General features: G+C 38.9%; 4 protein-coding genes across 4 annotated transcripts in view; 2 read left to right on the forward strand and 2 right to left on the reverse strand.

The window, feature by feature from the left end:
- Positions 1-3,640, reverse strand: LOC136242558 (MIT domain-containing protein 1-like). The gene is made up of 7 exons (XM_066034006.1): positions 3,231-3,640; positions 2,082-2,183; positions 1,891-2,030; positions 1,333-1,422; positions 1,176-1,279; positions 187-247; positions 1-128 (listed from the first exon to the last, which is right to left on the reverse strand). Exons 1-7 carry the CDS (start codon positions 3,352-3,354, stop codon positions 15-17), a joined length of 735 nt encoding a protein of 244 aa, XP_065890078.1. The 5' UTR covers positions 3,355-3,640; the 3' UTR covers positions 1-14.
- LOC136242557 (triosephosphate isomerase-like) lies at positions 3,307-6,390 on the forward strand. The gene is made up of 7 exons (XM_066034005.1): positions 3,307-3,613; positions 3,686-3,809; positions 3,855-3,939; positions 4,307-4,439; positions 5,080-5,165; positions 5,226-5,313; positions 6,202-6,390. The coding sequence occupies exons 1-7, from the start codon at positions 3,496-3,498 to the stop codon at positions 6,318-6,320; spliced, it is 753 nt and encodes a 250-aa protein (XP_065890077.1). The 5' UTR covers positions 3,307-3,495; the 3' UTR covers positions 6,321-6,390.
- Positions 6,349-13,130, reverse strand: LOC136242530 (uncharacterized). The gene is made up of 15 exons (XM_066033973.1): positions 12,875-13,130; positions 12,638-12,673; positions 12,512-12,581; positions 11,725-11,884; positions 11,181-11,319; positions 11,061-11,128; positions 10,866-11,007; positions 9,766-9,830; positions 9,220-9,380; positions 7,757-7,881; positions 7,283-7,481; positions 7,059-7,174; positions 6,834-6,927; positions 6,702-6,784; positions 6,349-6,595 (listed from the first exon to the last, which is right to left on the reverse strand). Exons 1-15 carry the CDS (start codon positions 13,061-13,063, stop codon positions 6,509-6,511), a joined length of 1,734 nt encoding a protein of 577 aa, XP_065890045.1. The 5' UTR covers positions 13,064-13,130; the 3' UTR covers positions 6,349-6,508.
- Positions 13,130-19,278, forward strand: part of LOC136243459 (uncharacterized) — a 9,053-nt gene continuing 2,904 nt past the window's right edge. Inside the window, exons 1-12 of the mRNA XM_066034964.1 lie at positions 13,130-13,217; positions 13,263-13,346; positions 13,401-13,546; positions 13,673-13,801; positions 13,852-14,032; positions 14,106-14,240; positions 14,295-14,390; positions 14,638-15,234; positions 16,215-16,218; positions 16,486-16,549; positions 16,602-16,733; positions 19,125-19,187. Coding sequence (XP_065891036.1) covers positions 13,184-13,217; positions 13,263-13,346; positions 13,401-13,546; positions 13,673-13,801; positions 13,852-14,032; positions 14,106-14,240; positions 14,295-14,390; positions 14,638-15,234; positions 16,215-16,218; positions 16,486-16,549; positions 16,602-16,733; positions 19,125-19,187 — 1,665 coding nt within the window. The 5' untranslated portion in view covers positions 13,130-13,183. The remainder of the gene's footprint in view (positions 13,218-13,262; positions 13,347-13,400; positions 13,547-13,672; positions 13,802-13,851; positions 14,033-14,105; positions 14,241-14,294; positions 14,391-14,637; positions 15,235-16,214; positions 16,219-16,485; positions 16,550-16,601; positions 16,734-19,124; positions 19,188-19,278) is intronic.

Genomic DNA, 19,278 nt, shown 5'->3' on the forward strand with positions numbered 1-19,278 from the left:
TCACCTGAAAATTTTCATTTGTCATGCTTTGTTTGTACAAATTGTGTGTTTAGTCTGTGGAAAGTTTCAATGGTGGTTTCCAAACAAGGTCTGAGGTTGTAGTTACTGAATCCAATTGTAAACTGACCCTGTAGGGTAAACACTCACAATACAGAATACTATTTTTATTATCTGGCTTTCTCCTACCTTTGGTCTCTGGAAATAGTCTAGTCCTCGACCCATCTTAACAATCCATCCATTGCTAAACCTGAAGAGACCATCAAAGTCAGTAAGAAAATATGTAGCTAATATATGAACAAGATGCCATGAAATTTTAATAACAGATGTTTAAAGCAAAAACATGTTTTACTACTAGCAAGAGTACATAATAATAGAAGAGGGAGGAGAGTGTCTAACTCTCAATATAATCCACACAAACACACTGTGCTCAAACCTTCCTACTTCAATCCATAAAACTTCTAGTAATAAATCAATACCTTTAAGTGAACAGAAGAATTCAGGTGAACCTTAAAATATCGGGAAAGCTAATATGGCTACAGCTTAGTGGCAGAGTGAATGTTCTTATCCATTTCATATGCTAATGATGTTAGTCTTGTATCAGAAAGTAAAGCAGCAGTAAGGTGTACCTGCATGGTTTCTTTTGATTTTGAGCTTTCAGCAAACAACCACAGGTGAGATTACTAGCTATCTTAAATAGTATGTATCCTCATTAAGCCTCCAGAAATTTAAGTTTCTAAACTGACGTTAAGTCTGGTTTACTATTGCTCTATTAAAATAGCAGTGATGGAGATTGCCACTAACCAGCAGGTTACTACTATGGTGGAACCTGGACACCACTTGCCCAGAATTTTGTTTAACTGCATGCCAAATGCATACTCTGTTAAGAGTAGTCATTATTTGTGTATGAAGTGTCCTGCCCCTGACCAAAAGGAGGTGAGTGGCTTATTATTAGAGCTGCTCAAAGTTGCACCAGGGACTATTTTACTAGCCTTGCTTTCTTTCATCCCCACAAACTATGTAATTCAGAGATATGGACTATTCTTAACAGGACCACCAACCCACTGATAACAACTGTTCTATTAGATAAAGTCACACTCAGCACAAATTACAGTTGGGCACCTTACATATTATTCAAAATGATTTATAATAAAATCACTCCTAAACCACTGACATACCTCACTTCTCTGTCATGTAGTGATGTGGAGTACTGGATATCCAGGGAGATTTTCCTTTTCTTTAAGCTCTCCTTCAGTTCACCTAACCATTGACTTTGCTCTCTCTGAGTGATTATAACACTAAACACATACTTGATGTGCAGTAATAAGAACTCACAAAATCTGCTTGGATTGTCACAAGCGTTACTGACTGAAGCTTGGAACACTCTTGTACTAATAATTCACAGAATCTTACAAAATTGTGAACCTACAAAAAGTACACAAAACTGATCGACATAAGAATGGAAGGGAGAACAGACCCTCTTAGATTGATTAGTCAAGTGAAAACGCACAAGAACACATTAATATTACAAGATATGAAAATCTTCTTGCATATGGTAACCAATTGATTACCCATTTGAATGCTTAATTGAAGAACAGCTAGCGTGTCGTCGTGATACAATATACTAGGCTGCCCCTTTGCAAAATGTGTCTGGTAAAATACAGACACTAAATCATTTCTAATGTTCAAATTCAGCAGTAGCCAATTAATGCGTGTCAATGATGTTCACTCACAAATCACCTTAGCAACGCAATGCTTTTGTTCGAATTGAAAGGACAATCATCTGACGTAACCAGCAGTTATGTATGCTATCTTTGAAATGATATGGGATCTGTATTTCACCAGACCCTTACTTTTTATGAAGGGGTGGGTGGCACCAGACTAACAATATACCTGATGTTTAGCCTTAATGTAAGGATCTTGTACAGTCACATCAGTTATATTGTTATCAAGACAAGGTCCAAATACACTAGCATAGCTGAACCCTGTATCTCCCTCCTTTATCTGAATGCACTTCACTCGTTGATGAGAGTCTGAAACAAGATAGCGCAAATGTCTTAATTCCATATATGTAGGTACAGTACCTTGTTCACTAGATTTTACAATTTTCTTAATTTCTTCAGCTCTAGCAAGATATTGCTCCACTTTAGAATGAAAACTCTTCTTTTCAGTATCATTTTTGGCTTCTACAAAACCATTGCTGATATTTATAATAGTTGATTTTATCCATTCATGTGCATGCAATTACGTACATTAGAGAGAACTTTGTGAACAAAACACTTTGAGTGAAGCCTGTAATACAGGGAGTCAGATAATCAATACAAGAAAACATCCTAGACCAGCAGTGACTCAATCCACTGGTACTCTGCCGTCTTGGCAATGCTAAAGGAGCCACAACAATTGGGATCTACAATTTTTTGTATACTGTTAACACTGACTTCTCACCAGCTGAAAGGAATATTGCCCGGCAAATGATTATAGAATCAGTCTTGCTAGAATTGTGGATCATAATATATCCACATGACTGCGTGTGCTGTGTTAGTATGTACTGCATGTCCAGCCAGCTTTTATGCACCTATCAATATTATAGTCTGGCGCCGCTGACCCTATTTCGCTTGTATAAGCACCTAAATAGGGTCGGCTGCGCCAGACTACTGTACGCAAGGAAATTTTGACATAAGAAAAATTTGATGAATTCAGACTTCAGCAGATTTGACGAATAAAATGTTGATGAAAATCAAGAAATTGTAGGCAAAACCTGTACTTTTAAGGGCGCTTATAAATATTTGACAAATTTAAATTTGACGAATTAAACCGATTCGTCAATTTTTTTTGACGTCAAAATTTCCTTGCATGCGGTATCAATATTAAGCCCCACTACCCCCCTCCCGGACGTACGTACATGGGGGAATAGTAGGGGATTTGATTCAATTTGACCTTAAAAATCGCCCCACTATAGGGGAATTTGACTGTTCAATACTTTTTAATCGTTTGCTTGACTTTACAGGCTATGCACCTACTGCAAGAATAACCTATTTTGGTCGCCATGCACGCCCCATTGCATGGTGGGGAATTCTGGAATTTGATTTTGAAAAAGTTAAATCCCCACCTTCCCCCCACCCTTGCCCGGGATGGGGATAATATTGATAGGTGCATTACAACAAGGATAACATACTCTTCGTACACTTCTACGATTGGCTGAACGTTCTATTAGAGTGTTTTGATCAACTCACCTCGCATCAATCTGATCAATACTTGTATGCCTTCTTCATAGCATACCAGTGACTCGGAGTACTTCATCGCCGTATCTAATTCTATGGCTCGCTTTAGTAAGTCTCCAGCAGACTGTAACGCCATGATGCATTGATTAAGGCGTAATCGCGATTGGAAAAATTTCGTATATCGTTTAGAATTTATAAATACACTATAAATCTTAAGCAGGCCTGCCCGAATTCTTTCCCGGTGCAAAGTACACGGTCGTGAAGGTTTTCTGCAAAGATGTCAGTGCGGGAAAGGAAGTTCTTCGTTGGCGGCAACTGGAAGATGAACGGCTCATACGAGTCCATAGAAGCAATTCTGAAGTTCTTAACGGAAGGGAATATTTCCCACGACACAGGTTAGAATTTTTCGGTACATTACATTATGTGGAGCTGTTTTCAGCAGATATAAATATTTCCTTCGTTTTTAGAGGTAGTGGTTGCTCCTCCTTCGGCATATCTAGCTCACGTGAGGCAGAAACTGCCAAACAACATTTCAGTGGCTGCCCAGAATTGCTACAAATGCAACAAAGGGGCGTTTACTGGGGAAATCAGGTGAGATAATGTGAGCTACGTAACTCCATTTACTGCCCACCACAGTCCCAGTATGGTGAAGGACGTTGGAGCTGAATGGGTGATACTGGGACACTCCGAGAGAAGAAATGTGTTCGGGGAAAGCAATGAAGTAAGAATTCTTATTGTTTTAAAATGTAATTTTATAGTACTTTTCATTTCATCTTGTGTCTTTGTAATTGTGCTAAGCTTCCTTACTTTATAGGCATTTGTCAGTGATCGCAATTTGTTCCTCAGATTTTCTTTATTCATTACTTATACCGTCTGAAAATGGTATCCATTAAGCAATGAAAATAAAATAAATTCACAATTTGATGACCAGTCTATCATTGAAGCTGCCATAAATAATGCTTTAACACCACAGTCTGCAAGATTCAAGTTTGAAGTTCAGTCTAGTCCCTTCATTGTATGTGGTATGCAGATTTAGTCTTGAGTTGGTTTTAACACTTGTGGTATGCTAGTCCATGCATCTTCCGTAGCTGATAGGTGAGAAGGTTGGTGCAGCATTGGAAGAAGGTTTGAAGGTGATAGCCTGTATTGGTGAGAAGCTGTCAGAAAGGGAGTCTGGTCAGACCAACTCGGTCGTCCAGGAACAGCTAGCAGCCATGGCAGGTAAAATGAGACACCACTCACTGCAGTTAGAGTTGAACAATACAAAATGTTACTACTCAATTGTTAGTAACTTATATATCACGATAGCAATAGTATCATGATATTACTAGCAGTTATCAAAAACACTCAACCTCACATTACAACACATGTGTGGTGCATGTTCTATTGGACTTTCAGTTACCTTACCTCAGCTTTAACAATATCATGTCTGCTTCTTTTTTTTGACTAAACACAGATATGCATAATTTATCACAATTGTATACTATCATTATCACAATTGTTATTTACTATCACAATAATCGATAGTCGCTCAGTACCTCTAGTTGCAGTGCCAGAAATAAGCATCATAAATGCAAAAATTGCCTTTAGATTACTTCTACCGTTTTTGAAAGAGACTTCTGTCATCTACTTTACCAGTTAGGCACTGGAGGGTGAATACAGAATGTAGAGCTTGTACAAGATGTTTTACCATTAGCCAACTTCTGTATGCCTCATTTCTTATATCAAATAGAAAATTTGATCTACCAAGTGACTGATGCTGTGTGTAACTTGCACTAAATTGTGTAAAATAGAATATTTGATCTGCCAAATGAATTGATCTGAGTTGGATGCTAAACTATCACTTTTACTACTCACACAGCACACATCAAAGATTGGAGCAGGGTGGTGATTGCCTATGAACCTGTATGGGCTATTGGCACAGGACGCACTGCAACACCTGAACAGGTTTGACTGGTTTCTGATACACTTGTAAAACTGTCATGCTCTTTTTTTGGCATTGTTTAGGCTCAAGAGGTACATGCGTTCCTTCGCAAGTGGCTCTCTGACAATGTCTCGCTATCAATCTCTCAACAGACAAGGATCATTTATGGTGGTAAGTTGACATACATACTGTGTAGACTGTACCCCAAATAAAGAATGATATATAACTAAGACTGAAACGAATAGTACAAATATCACCTTAAAAGGCTGAAAGCTGTCATGTTTAAAGTAAATGCATGTGAATTCATTGTGTAACATACACATTGCAGTAATCAGTGTGAATTTGTCCCTTTCACATACAGAAAGTTTCTATAAGAATAATTAGGAATGTGTATTTGATATTTGTTTCATCCCTGGTCTCCATAGTTTGGTCTGATCATAGATAAATATCCCATACTGGGTTGGTACGAGGGGTTGCCAATGCCCATGTAAACTTCTAAATTGTGTACGAGAGTCCCAATATTTAAGTATTTCAATAAATATTTCATGTATTTATAATTGGATTTCTCGGATAGTGTATGAGTCCCAAGACGTTAGCTACCTCTCGGGTGGTAACTTCTTAAATATCACATTTCATGCCGTTGTACTGGACAGTATTGTGATAAATGTTATGCTTACTGGCCAGTATTAGACATACCACTACCAAGATGAGAGGCAGGAATTACACACTTGACTAAACTGGAGTGGACACATGAACTACTACTACTTACACCATTACTGGTGTACCAGTTAGTAGTTAATTAATAACCATTAAACTTGGTTACAAATATGTGTGTATGTATGGAGGGCACCTGAAATTAATGGAACAATCTTGTAGGTAATGCATTCAGAGCTGTAGGCAGTAAACCAACATGTTTGAATAAACGAGTTATAAAACTTCAACAAGGAAGTGCAGATAGTAACATACTTTTATAAGTTTTAAGTGGTGTCCCTAGTTCATTTCTCTTTGTATATATGAACAAATAGTCTGTGTATTATTCTCCATGGTTACTCTTTTTAGGTTCAGTCAATGCTGCCAATTGTCGTGACCTGGCAGCTCAGGGCGATGTAGATGGATCACTGGTGGGTGGTGCCTCGCTGAAGCCTGACTTTGTAACAATAGCAAATGCTTGTCAGTAGCAGGAAAACATTGCACATATTACATGTAGCTGCTTGAACAATCATCATAGACATTTGTGTATTAAAAGTACGTTGTTCACAAGAGAGGTAAAGAAAATGTTCACATAAACACACAAAAATAAAGCAATGTTAAAGTAGTTGTTTCTATGTTTCAAACATAGTTGATAAAGCAGCGTGATGCCTCAGTGTTACTTCCAATCGAGATATTGTTCCAAAACGAACACTAACAATATGGCTAAGAAATACAGTGCTCCGACAATGAATCCTACAAATAACTACAGGAAAGAAACAATAACAACATATGCTTAAGCATACTCTAAACAGTTAAAATCAGCTGTAGATATTTTTTGTTAATGCTAGACTGTACATCAAATGACTTACGAAGTAGGTGTTCTTGAATCCAAACCCAGATATTATGGCTATCAACCCCACAAGTACTTCTATGAAGATGATGACTGTGACTTCTGCAAAGAGAAATGGTAATCAGCCCTGCCCACTATTGACCACACCCACCTGCACTATACTCCCAGTCTAGGTCACGCATGTACACTAACAAAGCAAATATGCCCAGACATAGTGTGTTGTTCATTGTAGCTGCTCCATATAGCTAAAGATAATGGACCTCATGATGACAGTAACACTACATGTAGGTTTTGTGTGTTGTCTGTATACATATGCATGGTTGAGTGTATTTCTCCTACAAAAAGACTATACATTCCCAATGACTGTCCCACTAACTTGAGAGTAAGTCATTGAGCTGTTGACTTTCGTCTTCTTAGAAGCAAACACCAAAGAGGAGACCAATTCTGATGCATTCGAACACAATGGTGTGACAACAAATGATATGTAGAAAGCTAAAAAAAAAAGATATGCATATGAACAGGAGACTATAATACTTGTATATAAACACATGGTGAACCTTGATATGAGTGACATTAATGGGAGACATAAAGTTGTCTTACTTCCAATAGGAATGTGTGAGCCATAGTCAATCACTGCGTAGGGACTGTGAGTTTTGGATGGATGGAAATGGTGTTTCTTGTGAGTATCATCGGTAAGGTCAGTTAGTGCATCCACCATTGGATCAGAGAACAACGTGACCATGCCAACCCCAAGGATCAACTGTATTGCACACTTGATGGCCACCTTCCATCTTGGCTCCTACGTCAACAGCAATGACAGTGTGTTTAGTACTGTGCAAATTTGTGTATTTGACTACCACAGGCATGCATGCGCACACGTATGCACACACACAACAAAGCCTTTAGCTGCCAACCATCAATTGTCTATTTGTTAACACCAGGTACCCATTTAAGACAGTACTGTACTTTAAAACGTTTAAGACAGCAATGCGAGAATAGTTTCTCACTTAAATATGACAACAGTAACTAGGTGTTAAGCTGGGGCCTTTCCAAGCACGTACACAGATAACACACCTCGCTTTCTTCTTCTTCAGGCTCTGCGGGCTTCTTCTCCTCTTTTTCTTCTTCCTTCTTCCCTTCTGGAGCTCCTTTACCCTTGGACATCCGCCAGGCTCCAAAGTATTTCTTCTGCAGATTACCTACAAGTAATGGTTGTATACAATCACTGGACTGGACTAAAGTTTTTTTCTTTTTTCTGTCTTAAGCACATATTTGGGCAATTGGTTGTAGCAAGAGTAAATAATGGAAGAGAGAGTATCTGACTGCCATATACTGCATCAAAAATGAGCAAGTCAAGTAGAGAAGCCATCCTGTAGTGCTTTCAAAGGCAGTGTTGAATGAAGTAATAAACACCTTCTAGCTCAGACTGTTTGACTTCAAATCATGCCTGGACACTTCAAACAGTCTGAGCTAGCAGGTGTTTATTACTTCATTCAACACTGCCTTTGAAAGCACTACAGATTGGCTTCTCTACTTGACCGTGCTCATTTTTGATGCAGTATATGGCAGTTGGATACTCTCTCTTCCATTATTTACTCTTGGTTGTAGTTATTGCTACACTGTTGTAGTTATTACTACACTTAATGTAGAATATACAGGTAGACCTGTCTACCTTTTTAGCACAATTAACACAATGAGCAGGTATCAATTGCTATTCAATCTTGAAAGAGACAGCAGTGTGCTTAAAACGTAAATGTAAAGTATATACTCATCTGTTTCACAGTCAAACATTTCTTTCAAGGCATGATCTCCAGAGAGTCATGCATGCCTACCATTCTTCTTATCATGCAGTATAAATCGTACGGAACATTTTAGCTATACAATAACCATGCATCCTAATACAAGTAATGGTCTTCCTGAGTCAGCAAAATTAAGTGACTGTCTTGCTATTCCATCCATTGGTAGACGATACATACACCCTGTATAACTGCAGCCGGGCAAGGCTGACATGGCTACACTATTTTCTTTTGTATGTGGAGGTGGGAGTGGTCTAACTGCATAAGATTAGCATATTCTATATAACAAACAAACAATAGCCAGTTGACCAATATTTGGTGGAAAAGAAAAAAACCTTAGTCCAGTCCAGTGATTGTATACAACCACAAGTATACACCTTACACAATAATACATGGTAACTGACCAAAAAAAAATTGCTACATACAGTCTACTGCAAGCCTTACATATTCGGCATGGTCATTGCTAATTTTGTGGGAAACTTTACTGGAGGCTAGCTTATGTCATGTACAAATGGACAATTGAGACACTGGATGTCATACAGCATGCATCCCTTTTGTACATCAAAGTGACAAATCAGGACACCTTGATATCAAGACATTCTTACAAAGTATACATGTTACACTGTATCACTGGCAACAAAATAATATTGTTCAGTTTAGCACAATACTTGAAGTTGATTCAAAACTTAATGTAACAATGAGAATACAGTCTATTGCACATTAGCTATACTACTCAGAAACCTGTGTTGTTTCCAGATGGTACCAGGGGCTGGGTCTCCCCAGAGTCACCGTCAATGGGACCTGCTGTAGCTGCTGTTGGCTTCTTGGGGGTCATTCCAAATGCTCCACCTCCCGACCGGCCTATACCCAGTATGAACTGTTTAAGCACTCGCTGAACCAGCCTGAAGGAGTAAGAAATATGTGACTACTGACCACTATCCCACTACAAAGAAAGACTCTGTAGCAGTCAGAAAAAAAATCCTATATCAAGTGATTTTGATCCCTCAGACAATTTCCAATCTAGGCAAGAAATGCTTAAAGGAACCACAGAGGCATGGTGACTGCACTCACCTTGTAAAGTAAAGGGTGTAAACTACGGTCCTCATTACAAACGTAATATGCCACATTTTTGGCCCCTTTTAACAAAGTATTCCTAGAAATTACTTCAGTGCTAGACAATGTAAAGCCATAAGAATAATAAAATTTTGTGCAAAAATTATAAGCTTTCATTGGGTTTCTTTTTGTGATTCAAAACACCCTCTAGATGATCCTCTTGCAATGACTCACTCTTGTTTCCTTTTCTCTTCATTCCTCTTTTCCATTTTCCTCTGAGCATTGACGTTGTCATAAACCTGCACATATGACATGTGTATGAATGTACCATATCTGTGTACACCACAATAAACAAAAAACCATCAGGCAATTCTTGGAAGAAAAAGTGAACTGTTTTGATAGTCATTTCAACTTAAATATGACACCCTTGAATTTATAATTATCCATCATATTTGATTGTCTAGTTTTGCCATTTTCAATCACGTAACAATTACACAATGGATTGCATACATTAATATTACTAGGGGGTCACATGTAAGGGTGATAGGCACAAGCAATGTTGTCATGGTACCCATTTGTTTCTTTATGCATGTGTGTGGTGAGAAACTGGCATGCAAAATCCTCAGAACAATACTAGTACTATCACTTAGTTTGGTAAATTTGTGTTTACAGCTGAATATACCGTGTTTTTGTGTGTGATTTTATAACAATGTTGTGGTTAACACTGAGTAAACAAATTTCAGTCCATGGTATGCTCTGCTGGAAACTCACTTTACTTTTCCTATGCCAAGATTGCAGTTTAGAGAGTAAATCACACATTTTCCATTATTATTTATTCAGAGGAATGCGGAATGCTTTCAAATTAAGTGTCTCATAATTATCACATCTGTTTTAACAGATGATGGGCTATTAGCTTATACTGTATGTCTGATTTCATAAAAATGGAGTGCAGCAACACATCCAGTAAACAAGTGTCACTGTAAAGTAGTGTAACTGTAAAGTCTTCATAAACCAATCACAACTGAAACACAGTTTCAGTTTTGTGTTAAAATCCCCCCCCCCCACACACACACACAGAGTAGAGCAGCTGCCACATTAACAAATTACATCCCTGGAGGTGGTGTTTGATGCACCATCGAAGAAGCAATGTGAGAAACTCCCCCTCAAACAAAACCTTCACACTTTGCATGGTATATAAGTACAATATGTCACGGCTCTTCTTGAAATTATGATCTTCAGGGCTTCAGTGTACATGCTCATGTCAACACAATTATGTGCTACACTACTCAAATACATACTATATCAGTTTCACTACATATTACAGTACACAATACCTGGTAGACCAAGTAGAGCACAAACAGGATAAGAGACAGAATTCCTGTCACCAGGGCAGCATCCTTGATGTACTTCTTTGGGTCAGGATCGCCCGAACTTGGCTTTGTGGGACCATAGTGCCAGTCTGCCCCCTGTACAATACTAACAACAGCACGGCCATTAGTTGATATGGACAAGGATGTGTTTGCACTTACAAGTAGGGAAGCATTGTAATCAACATCACAATGGCACTTCGAGTGACATCTGGCAAAACAGTGATACCCTAATTGGTAAGAAATGAGACTACTTTTTATTGTCCAATGTCTCTTGTGTACCTGTTTCCATAAACTGGAAAGTGTGAATGGAGAGCATTGTTTGTCCCTTCCTTGTCCATTGATGATGTCCACTCGGCCCAGAATAAGACTCCCCAGCCAGGGGATGGTTAGTAGCATGATGGTGCTGCCTGCTAGTGTACTGTGTGGGAGATGACGTACTGTATATTGTATAGTACGTACAGCGACATCAAATGTCATGTGTGGTGTCGTATGTATGGTGTGTAGTGTATGTATTGCATGCAGAGGTAACTGAAATGACAGGGTCATTAGCAGATGTAGTGTTACACAGTAGTACCTCATGGAATTCACGCACAATATGTCAAGTAGCTCACTAAGTACAAATCTAGTTACACTGCCAACACATTTTAATGCTACACAGGAGGTTCTATCAATTTTTATCTTTTTATTCAATGCAGCTATGTCAATTCTACTTTATCCAGACAAACAAATCACTTGTCCAGAATGTGCACTTTGTCAGGTTGTTACTATGCACACTAACAATCACAAGCACTACACAATACACACACATAAGCTATACACACACCCCATTCCAACATCAATCTGCTGTTGAGCTTGTTCCTTGGTTCCTCCCATTCCAGAAAATACAATCATAGCTGAGTCAGGTACCGCACCAAGCAATGGCAGCACTACGCCCCCAATTATTCCAGCTGGTAACCCCAAGTCCAACAAGAGCTCTGCCCCATCTAATGAGCAACACAAAAATCTGTTATATTATAGAACTAATTAAAAGTGAAGTCACACACCACTAAATGACAAAGGTCAATGTTTTTTGCCTCACAATATACACAGACCACAATTACATTTACAGTAATGTGTAGGAAACCACAGTGACCATCTCCATCAGGTATATAGTAGGGGGCAATCCTATGGTAAATTAACACTGTCTTCCTCAACAAATTAAATAACTTATATGGTTACAGGTTGTATGTGGATGTAGGAAGTGACAGTATGAGCTTCCCTATAGCACAGCATACTTATAACATAGTTTTCTAATGCTACAAAGTTTTTATTCCACAAATGTCCATCTGATTACAAAATTTACACACACACACACACACACACACACACACACACACACACACACACACACACACACACACACACACACACACACACACACACACACACACACACACACACACACACACACACACACACACACACACACACACACACACACACACACACACACACACACACACACACACACACACACACACACACACACACACACACATGCTTGCTGATAAAAATACAAAACATTTCAATGCTAATAATGTAATGATATTCTTCCATAAACAATTTTATACCTGAGATGAGCTTGGCAGAGTAGCCCAAGATGATACCATATAAGAATACCAATACCAGGTTACCAAGTATCTAATAAGAAACCATAAACATCAAATATTGCCACGACAATCACATCAAGAACATACTGAATGAGAAACTGGCTTCCAGTGGGTCAAGCTTTTCTATAGTAACAAAAATCATTGCTAATTAACAGCAGCACACACACACTACACAGATAGGCTGAAAGCCGATATACTAGTGCAAGTGTTGCAAAGTAATTTGCACTACAACACTGCTCCAAATTCGGGATAACAAATTCAGTAAACAAAAGCATTTTTGATTATGCAAAATAAAACACGCGAGACAAAAACATTTGATCATACCGGGTATGGCCAAGGGTAAAAGTAACATTCTTTCCCGCCGGTGCAGTTTGTTTTATTTTGCATTAGGCCCTCTAAATCCTCATACTGTTTAGCATCGTCATCGCTGTAACGGTATAGCGAAGCCGCTTCAGACAAGAACAAAGTAGATGCAACTAGCACTCCTCCAAGTAAGAAAATTGCCGTCTTCATGTTCACACTAGTCGAGCACAATGAAGGAGCCACAAGAATACGCGCCTATTTAAGCAGAGCGCGCGCCCAAAAATCTCTTAAATAACGCGCATCACGGGGTTCTTTTATTAGAACGCCACGATGTCAGTTGGACCAATACAGGAAAGAAATCAAGGTAAATTGATGCTATAAATATCTAAATATCTCTTAATATTGCTAGATGCTACAATTTATGTTGGCGGGCTGGATGAAAAGGTTACAGAGGCGCTTCTCTGGGAACTATTTGTCCAAGCAGGCCCAATAGGTGATATATAATGTTTACACAATGCATCTGTCTTCATACGAGTGTGTGTTACAGTAAACGTACACGTACCTAAGGACCGCATCACCATGACTCACCAGGGATATGGTTTTGTGGAGTTTGCTAGTGAAGAGGACGCTGATTATGCCATTAAGATTATGAACATGATAAAATTGTATGGAAAGCCAATAAGAGTGAACAAGGTAATGTAATAAAATAACTTTGTGCTCTTAACTGTCTGCAATATACAGTATGTTCTGCAACCAGTGCATCTACACGTACCTTTTAGAACTATGCCATATTACACTATTTTTGTTTGAACATGGCAGGCAGCATCCAATACAAAGAACTTGGATGTTGGAGCAAATGCGTTCATTGGCAACTTGGATCCAGAAATTGACGAGAAGTTACTTTACGACACATTCAGTGCATTTGGTGTCATCTTACAAACCCCAAAGGTCTGATCCACAAACAGCTAATAGACTAATACTCATTTTCCCTGTCCTAGATTATGAGGGATCCTGAAACAGGGAACTCCAAGGGATTTGCTTTCATTAACTTTGCTAGTTTTGAAGCATCAGATGCTGCTATTGAAGCTATGAATGGACAGCATTTGTGTAATAGACCCATCTCAGTGTCGTATGCATTCAAGAAAGAAGCACGAGGAGAGAGGCATGGAACAGGAGAAGGTTGTTTTAATATTGTGTGGTTTTTTGCATGTTTTAATTCTTTATTGGTGCTATTTACTTTGTGATCTTGTAGAGCGTATGCTGGCTTCGCAGAATCCACTGTCACTTACGGATCGTCCTCATCAGCTGTTTGCAGATGCCCCGCCCATGTTAGCTCCACCTCTAAACTTTGCCAACCCACCACCCATGGGAGCACCGCCTCTGATGAGTAAGTTTCAGCCTGTTCAAATACAAGTTGTTGAAGAAAGTATTCCCCTTGTAGATGTTCCTCCACCGATGGGATTTCCTCCACCCCCAATGGGTATGAGACCTCCTCCCCCACCTCCAGTCATGGGAAATATAATTCCTCCACCACCAAGTAAGTTGTTGTAGTGCATTACTGCATGGCTATTCAAAAATCAGTCACCTTTTCTAAATGCACTTACATAAACATTATTTACTTTTGTGTTATTTCATAAAAGCAGCACAAGTTTTGATGTCTAGCTTTTTTGGAAGTGATTATAGGGGTGTGTGTGTATGTTACTATGTACTGTTGTTTTTATTTACTTTTAAAATTGTAAAAAAATTTTTGCAGTACAATGCATCTCTTGTTGTTGTTTTTTTAGATATGCCTCCTCCACCATTACTACAACGTCCTCCACCTCCCATGCCTCCTCCCTCCCAACCTCCTCCTTCTGTCATGAATATTGCACCACCACCAGCTAAGCAAACCAGCCAGCCAATGGAGGAAGGTTCTTCTGAGGCAGAAAAGCTACCATCTCTAATGCCAGAGGAGACAAGTGGAGAGGAGCAGAATACATCCGCTGACAAGAAATCTGCAGAGCCACGCCCACTGATGGACATACCCACAGGAATTCCACCAACTTCTGGTACACCAGTTCCACCTCGAGCCCCACCTCTTCCACCTCCTGGAGCCCCTCCTCCAGGCATGCCACCTCCACCAGTAGGGCCGCCCCCTCATCTACGACCCCCTCCACCAGGGGCTGTCCCACCCCCTCCTCCACCTGGTATGCGGCCTCCACCTCCAGGTCCACCCCCAGCAGGGATGCCACCACCTCCACCACATTTGATGGGATCACTACCTCCTGGAATGAGGCCACCCCTCCCTCCTCCACCTCCCCCGGGTATGAGACCACCTCCACCGCCTCCTGGAATGAGACCGCCACCTCCAGGCTTGCGGCCACCCATGCCTCCACCACCTGGTGAGTACTTACACATACTCAGAAGAACCTCTTCTTAACAGAATATCCCCTGCATGCTAAAGGCACTGTTTCTGCATTGAAATGTCACCTTTATATAGCAAAACTGTTCCATAGATATATAGACTTCAATATGATTTATCATCCAAGTAGCCTTGTTACTAGTGATGCCACGATAATTATATCGTATACCGCGATAATCGTGATAGAAACATTTCATGATAATCATAATAGAGGAAAAGGCTATATCATGATATAACAAACACAAATTGTTTAGTGAAAAGTGACTTGATATTTGCAAAATGTGAGGATATTTCTCTGGCAACATGTGGTGATGCATAAAGAACAAGTGTCAACTTTGTCACATCATTGTTATAAGTGTCATAGATTGACTGAATAAAACTTATTCAGTGAAAATATTAACATAGTTCATTCATTTATAAGTCCCACGATATCGTGATTATTGTGATATTAAAATTTTTATATCGTGGCATCAGTACTCGTTACCCTTCCTCAAGTGTTCTTATCAAGATTGGTACTTGCCACTGGTGAACAGGGTATAAAGGTAGTATTGTTAATAAGGAGCCACTATATATAATACATAGCTAGACCATTGTAGGAGTTATATACTGCATAATTTTTCTTTACCACACATTTTTTAAAGCTATAAATGACCACTTTATTAAATAGCTAGATCAATTACCTTATAGCAACCATTTGATGGGAGGAAATTCACTTGCAGTTTGTCTAAAAATTATGATTTTACATGTCTGGTATTCTGTAATACAGTTATTGAAGCATTTCATTTATATGACACGTGTGTGCAGTGAAACCTCCCTTTAAGGACCGTCATTAAATACACTGTACATTGTGTAATTGTCTACTTATAAAATAAATATTCAACCACCTGCAATTTTGTATGTTGGATGTGATAATAACCTCATGTGTTACGTGTTGATATAAAATTTGATGTTGTTCTGTAGGTATGTCAGCACCCCCACCTCCACCTCAATGATACTCTATATCATGCACACCACATTGCATTTCTCTTATATATTTCATGTGTATTTTACAAATTTTTGCCATCTTACAATTGTAATTTAAACCCACAATCGATTTTGCTTATAACTTGCGTGCAGCTGTAGTTTTAAGACCCACAATCGATTTAGTGATAATCAATGAATGCCTCCTCGTCGAAGAAGGTAGCAGGATGAACGGTTGTTTGTTTAAAGTTACTCATTATATTCCCCTCAGAAAGCTTAACAAGAAGGATGGAATCGGCCATCCAAAGACAGCTCGTGATAATGACATCAATCCGGTACAATTGCATATACCACGTGTTCGTGTGGTACGTTGTTTAACACGTGTAGGAAGCAGAGGATTTTTATCAGGACGAAGTAGAACAATTCCACACTAAGCGTAGTGAACAACGAGCAAAGACAATCCGACCTCTTGAGCCAGTAGTGACAAGTGATGATGATGAAGTTGACTACAGTGAAGAGGTGTGTGTCAACCTCTTCCCAACTGTACACATATACTCACACAGTCCTTATTTTCTGGGCTGCCTTTTCTACCACCCCCAAAGCTTGTTGGACCACTGTTTTCAGGGGCGGATTTACAGAGATGCCAACGTCTCAACAACTTTAGGAGTGAGACCTCAAACACTCCCAGCAATGTGGACCAGATTCAAGTGCAGCTCCAGGATTTTTGGTAGTGAAGGCCAAAAAAAAAAAGAAATCGCTGCATGCTCAAAGTAGCTACATTAATAAGCACAGGGCTAATTATGAAGCAGATCAGGTGTGAGAAATGCGTGAGAATTAAGCTGAAAGAGTGAGAAACAGAGGGTTAGGTGCGTGAGATTACTAGCCAAAGAGTGAGACTCACGCCTAATGCATGAGAGTTGGCATGTCTGGGTTTAGGATTTTGCTAAGGGGGAGCACAGATAGAGCACACTCCGTGAAATGTGAAACATGAGCTTTCTAGGGGGTCTAGGGGCATCCCCCCCCCAGGAAATTTTGAAACTTTAACTTTCTGAGATAGAATTTGGTGACAATTTTGACTGAAATTTGTTGATGGTTCAACACTGGAAGTATATGAATGCTAATGGTATAAATTATAGCTACTGATCTAGTATAGTGTAATATAAAGTCTAGCTATAGGCTGCTCCCCAAGGAAATGTTGAAAAAAACTTTCTGAGATTGCAAATTTGCTGACTTCAACACTGAAAGTATGAATGCTAACAGAATTAGCTAGTAGTTTTTGAGATTGATTTTGGTGGCAATTTTGGCTGAAACTAAATTGAAAATTTTTTTTAATGTTCAAATATTACCGAGCTACAAACAGATTTAGCATAATGTATAGGCTATACTAAACTTAGATATTAAGGCTGAAACGAATAGTACGAATATTCATTATTATATTCGTTAAGAAATATCCGTTAATCGTTAAATATTCGTTAATTGGATAATGTACACATTTAACCTTGAAACCATTTTGACAACTAAAAGCTGTCATTTTAACTCTTAATAATGCATGTAAAGGACTTTTCTTTTTTAACATTTAAAGTTTTAGTAGTAATCAAAGTGATTTTATCCCTTTCAAGCACCTAATTATACAGAAAATTCTTAAAGAATAATTCGTTATTTCGTTCATTAATTTGAAGAATATTCGGATGCCTAAAATTTAATATTTGTTTTACTCCTAATAGATATTGCTGGCATGTGATGTGATGTGCAGGTGCATGATTTTTCATCTTCAGAGAATTTCTGGTCACATTAGCTATAGTATGTTCACGTTGAGCTGAATCCTCAAAAACTTTTAATAACTCATGGGTGGCTTATTTGTAGTACTGCTTGACCCGCTAAAAATATTTCAAAATATTTTTGTTCAAATGTCTGACATAATATTTACGGCCAATCAAAATTTTCACAATACATTTCCTATGGGGAAGCCATATAAGTATAGTGTCCATTACAGCCCTTTCCCGAACTTGTAATGGAGCCAAACTGTACGTGTCTGTTGTTGACACCTTTGCTGTTACCAATAATCATCTGGTTGGCTGAAATGTTAACTCTGTTGAGAAAAAATCCACTTTTAATTTTTAGCTGTTTTTCAGGATTCAGCTCAATGTGAACATACTATAGGGTGTGGATAGAGTCAATAACTCAATTTAGAACAGGTGTTGTGGTTGTTTAACCGACAAACTGTGTTTTATAATTATGCTACTTTGACTGTTTTATTATAGTATATGACTTCTATTAGAGTATCTTGATCACTGTAGAAAGCACTCTAACCCACCTAGTTCCCCTTGTGCTATGCCTATATGGGTAGCAATTTGTTATAGATGTATTATATTATGCACAGTCATAAACTACATCAAAAATGTTTGAATTATGTCTAAGGTGCCTAGCTATGTTCAATGAGCTACACTGAAAAATTTCTGAAGGAGAAGGAAGTCTGCCACCTCCCCCCCCCCCCCCCCTTAAATCCGCCCCTGGTTTCACATTTAAATAGTAATGACCAGGCCTTGGCCTAGCACCTTCTGTACCTGTCATGATATGCTTTTGAGGTTGCTGCCAGTCTCCATCCACAATAAAGTCGTCTGGTCACTAGGCCAAAGGTAACAATTCTACTGGGGATCAAGTTACCACTGGGTCTAAGGTTTTCTTCTGCGTTCCACAAAGTTTTAGTTCATTATTTTGACTCCCTGTATCAACAGGTGTTGTGTTTCTCACATGAGATAGCATTTACAGACAGAATTACTGGTAAGATACATTGATCACCCAGTTTGGGAGACCTACCACAATTACACGTGAGAGTGCTGTGTATTATGAATGAAGCATGTATCCACACTATTGAGTGGTTGTGTGATGTTGATATGTGTTACCTGTTAGGAGGATGTACTTGGCATTGGAGTATCTGATAGTGATGAAGAGTATGATGAAGAATATGAAGGGGTATAGTATATGTGTTTGTATGTACTATGTGTGGTGCATACTAGTGAACATTGTCACTGCGTACATTCTTTCTTTACTATATTTACACAAA

Source organism: Dysidea avara, chromosome 13, assembly GCF_963678975.1.
Source record: "Dysidea avara chromosome 13, odDysAvar1.4, whole genome shotgun sequence".
Taxonomy (NCBI): domain Eukaryota; kingdom Metazoa; phylum Porifera; class Demospongiae; order Dictyoceratida; family Dysideidae; genus Dysidea; species Dysidea avara.

Coding starts and splice junctions, on each gene's coding strand:
- LOC136242558 (XM_066034006.1), bottom strand. CDS start 3,354: ATGGCGTTACAGTCTGCTGGAGACTTACTAAAGCGAGCCATAGAATTA. Junction 1,423..1,890: donor ACATTAAGGCTAAACATCAG/GTATATTGTTAG, acceptor TACTTTTTGTAG/GTTCACAATTTTGTAAGATT. Junction 1,280..1,332: donor TGACAATCCAAGCAGATTTT/GTGAGTTCTTAT, acceptor ATAATCACTCAG/AGAGAGCAAAGTCAATGGTT.
- LOC136242557 (XM_066034005.1), top strand. CDS start 3,496: ATGTCAGTGCGGGAAAGGAAGTTCTTCGTTGGCGGCAACTGGAAGATG. Junction 3,940..4,306: donor TGTTCGGGGAAAGCAATGAA/GTAAGAATTCTT, acceptor CATCTTCCGTAG/CTGATAGGTGAGAAGGTTGG. Junction 4,440..5,079: donor ACAGCTAGCAGCCATGGCAG/GTAAAATGAGAC, acceptor CTACTCACACAG/CACACATCAAAGATTGGAGC.
- LOC136242530 (XM_066033973.1), bottom strand. CDS start 13,063: ATGAAGACGGCAATTTTCTTACTTGGAGGAGTGCTAGTTGCATCTACT. Junction 11,320..11,724: donor CAGATTGATGTTGGAATGGG/GTGTGTGTATAG, acceptor TCTCCCACACAG/TACACTAGCAGGCAGCACCA. Junction 6,785..6,833: donor AGACTGGGAGTATAGTGCAG/GTGGGTGTGGTC, acceptor TTCTCTTTGCAG/AAGTCACAGTCATCATCTTC.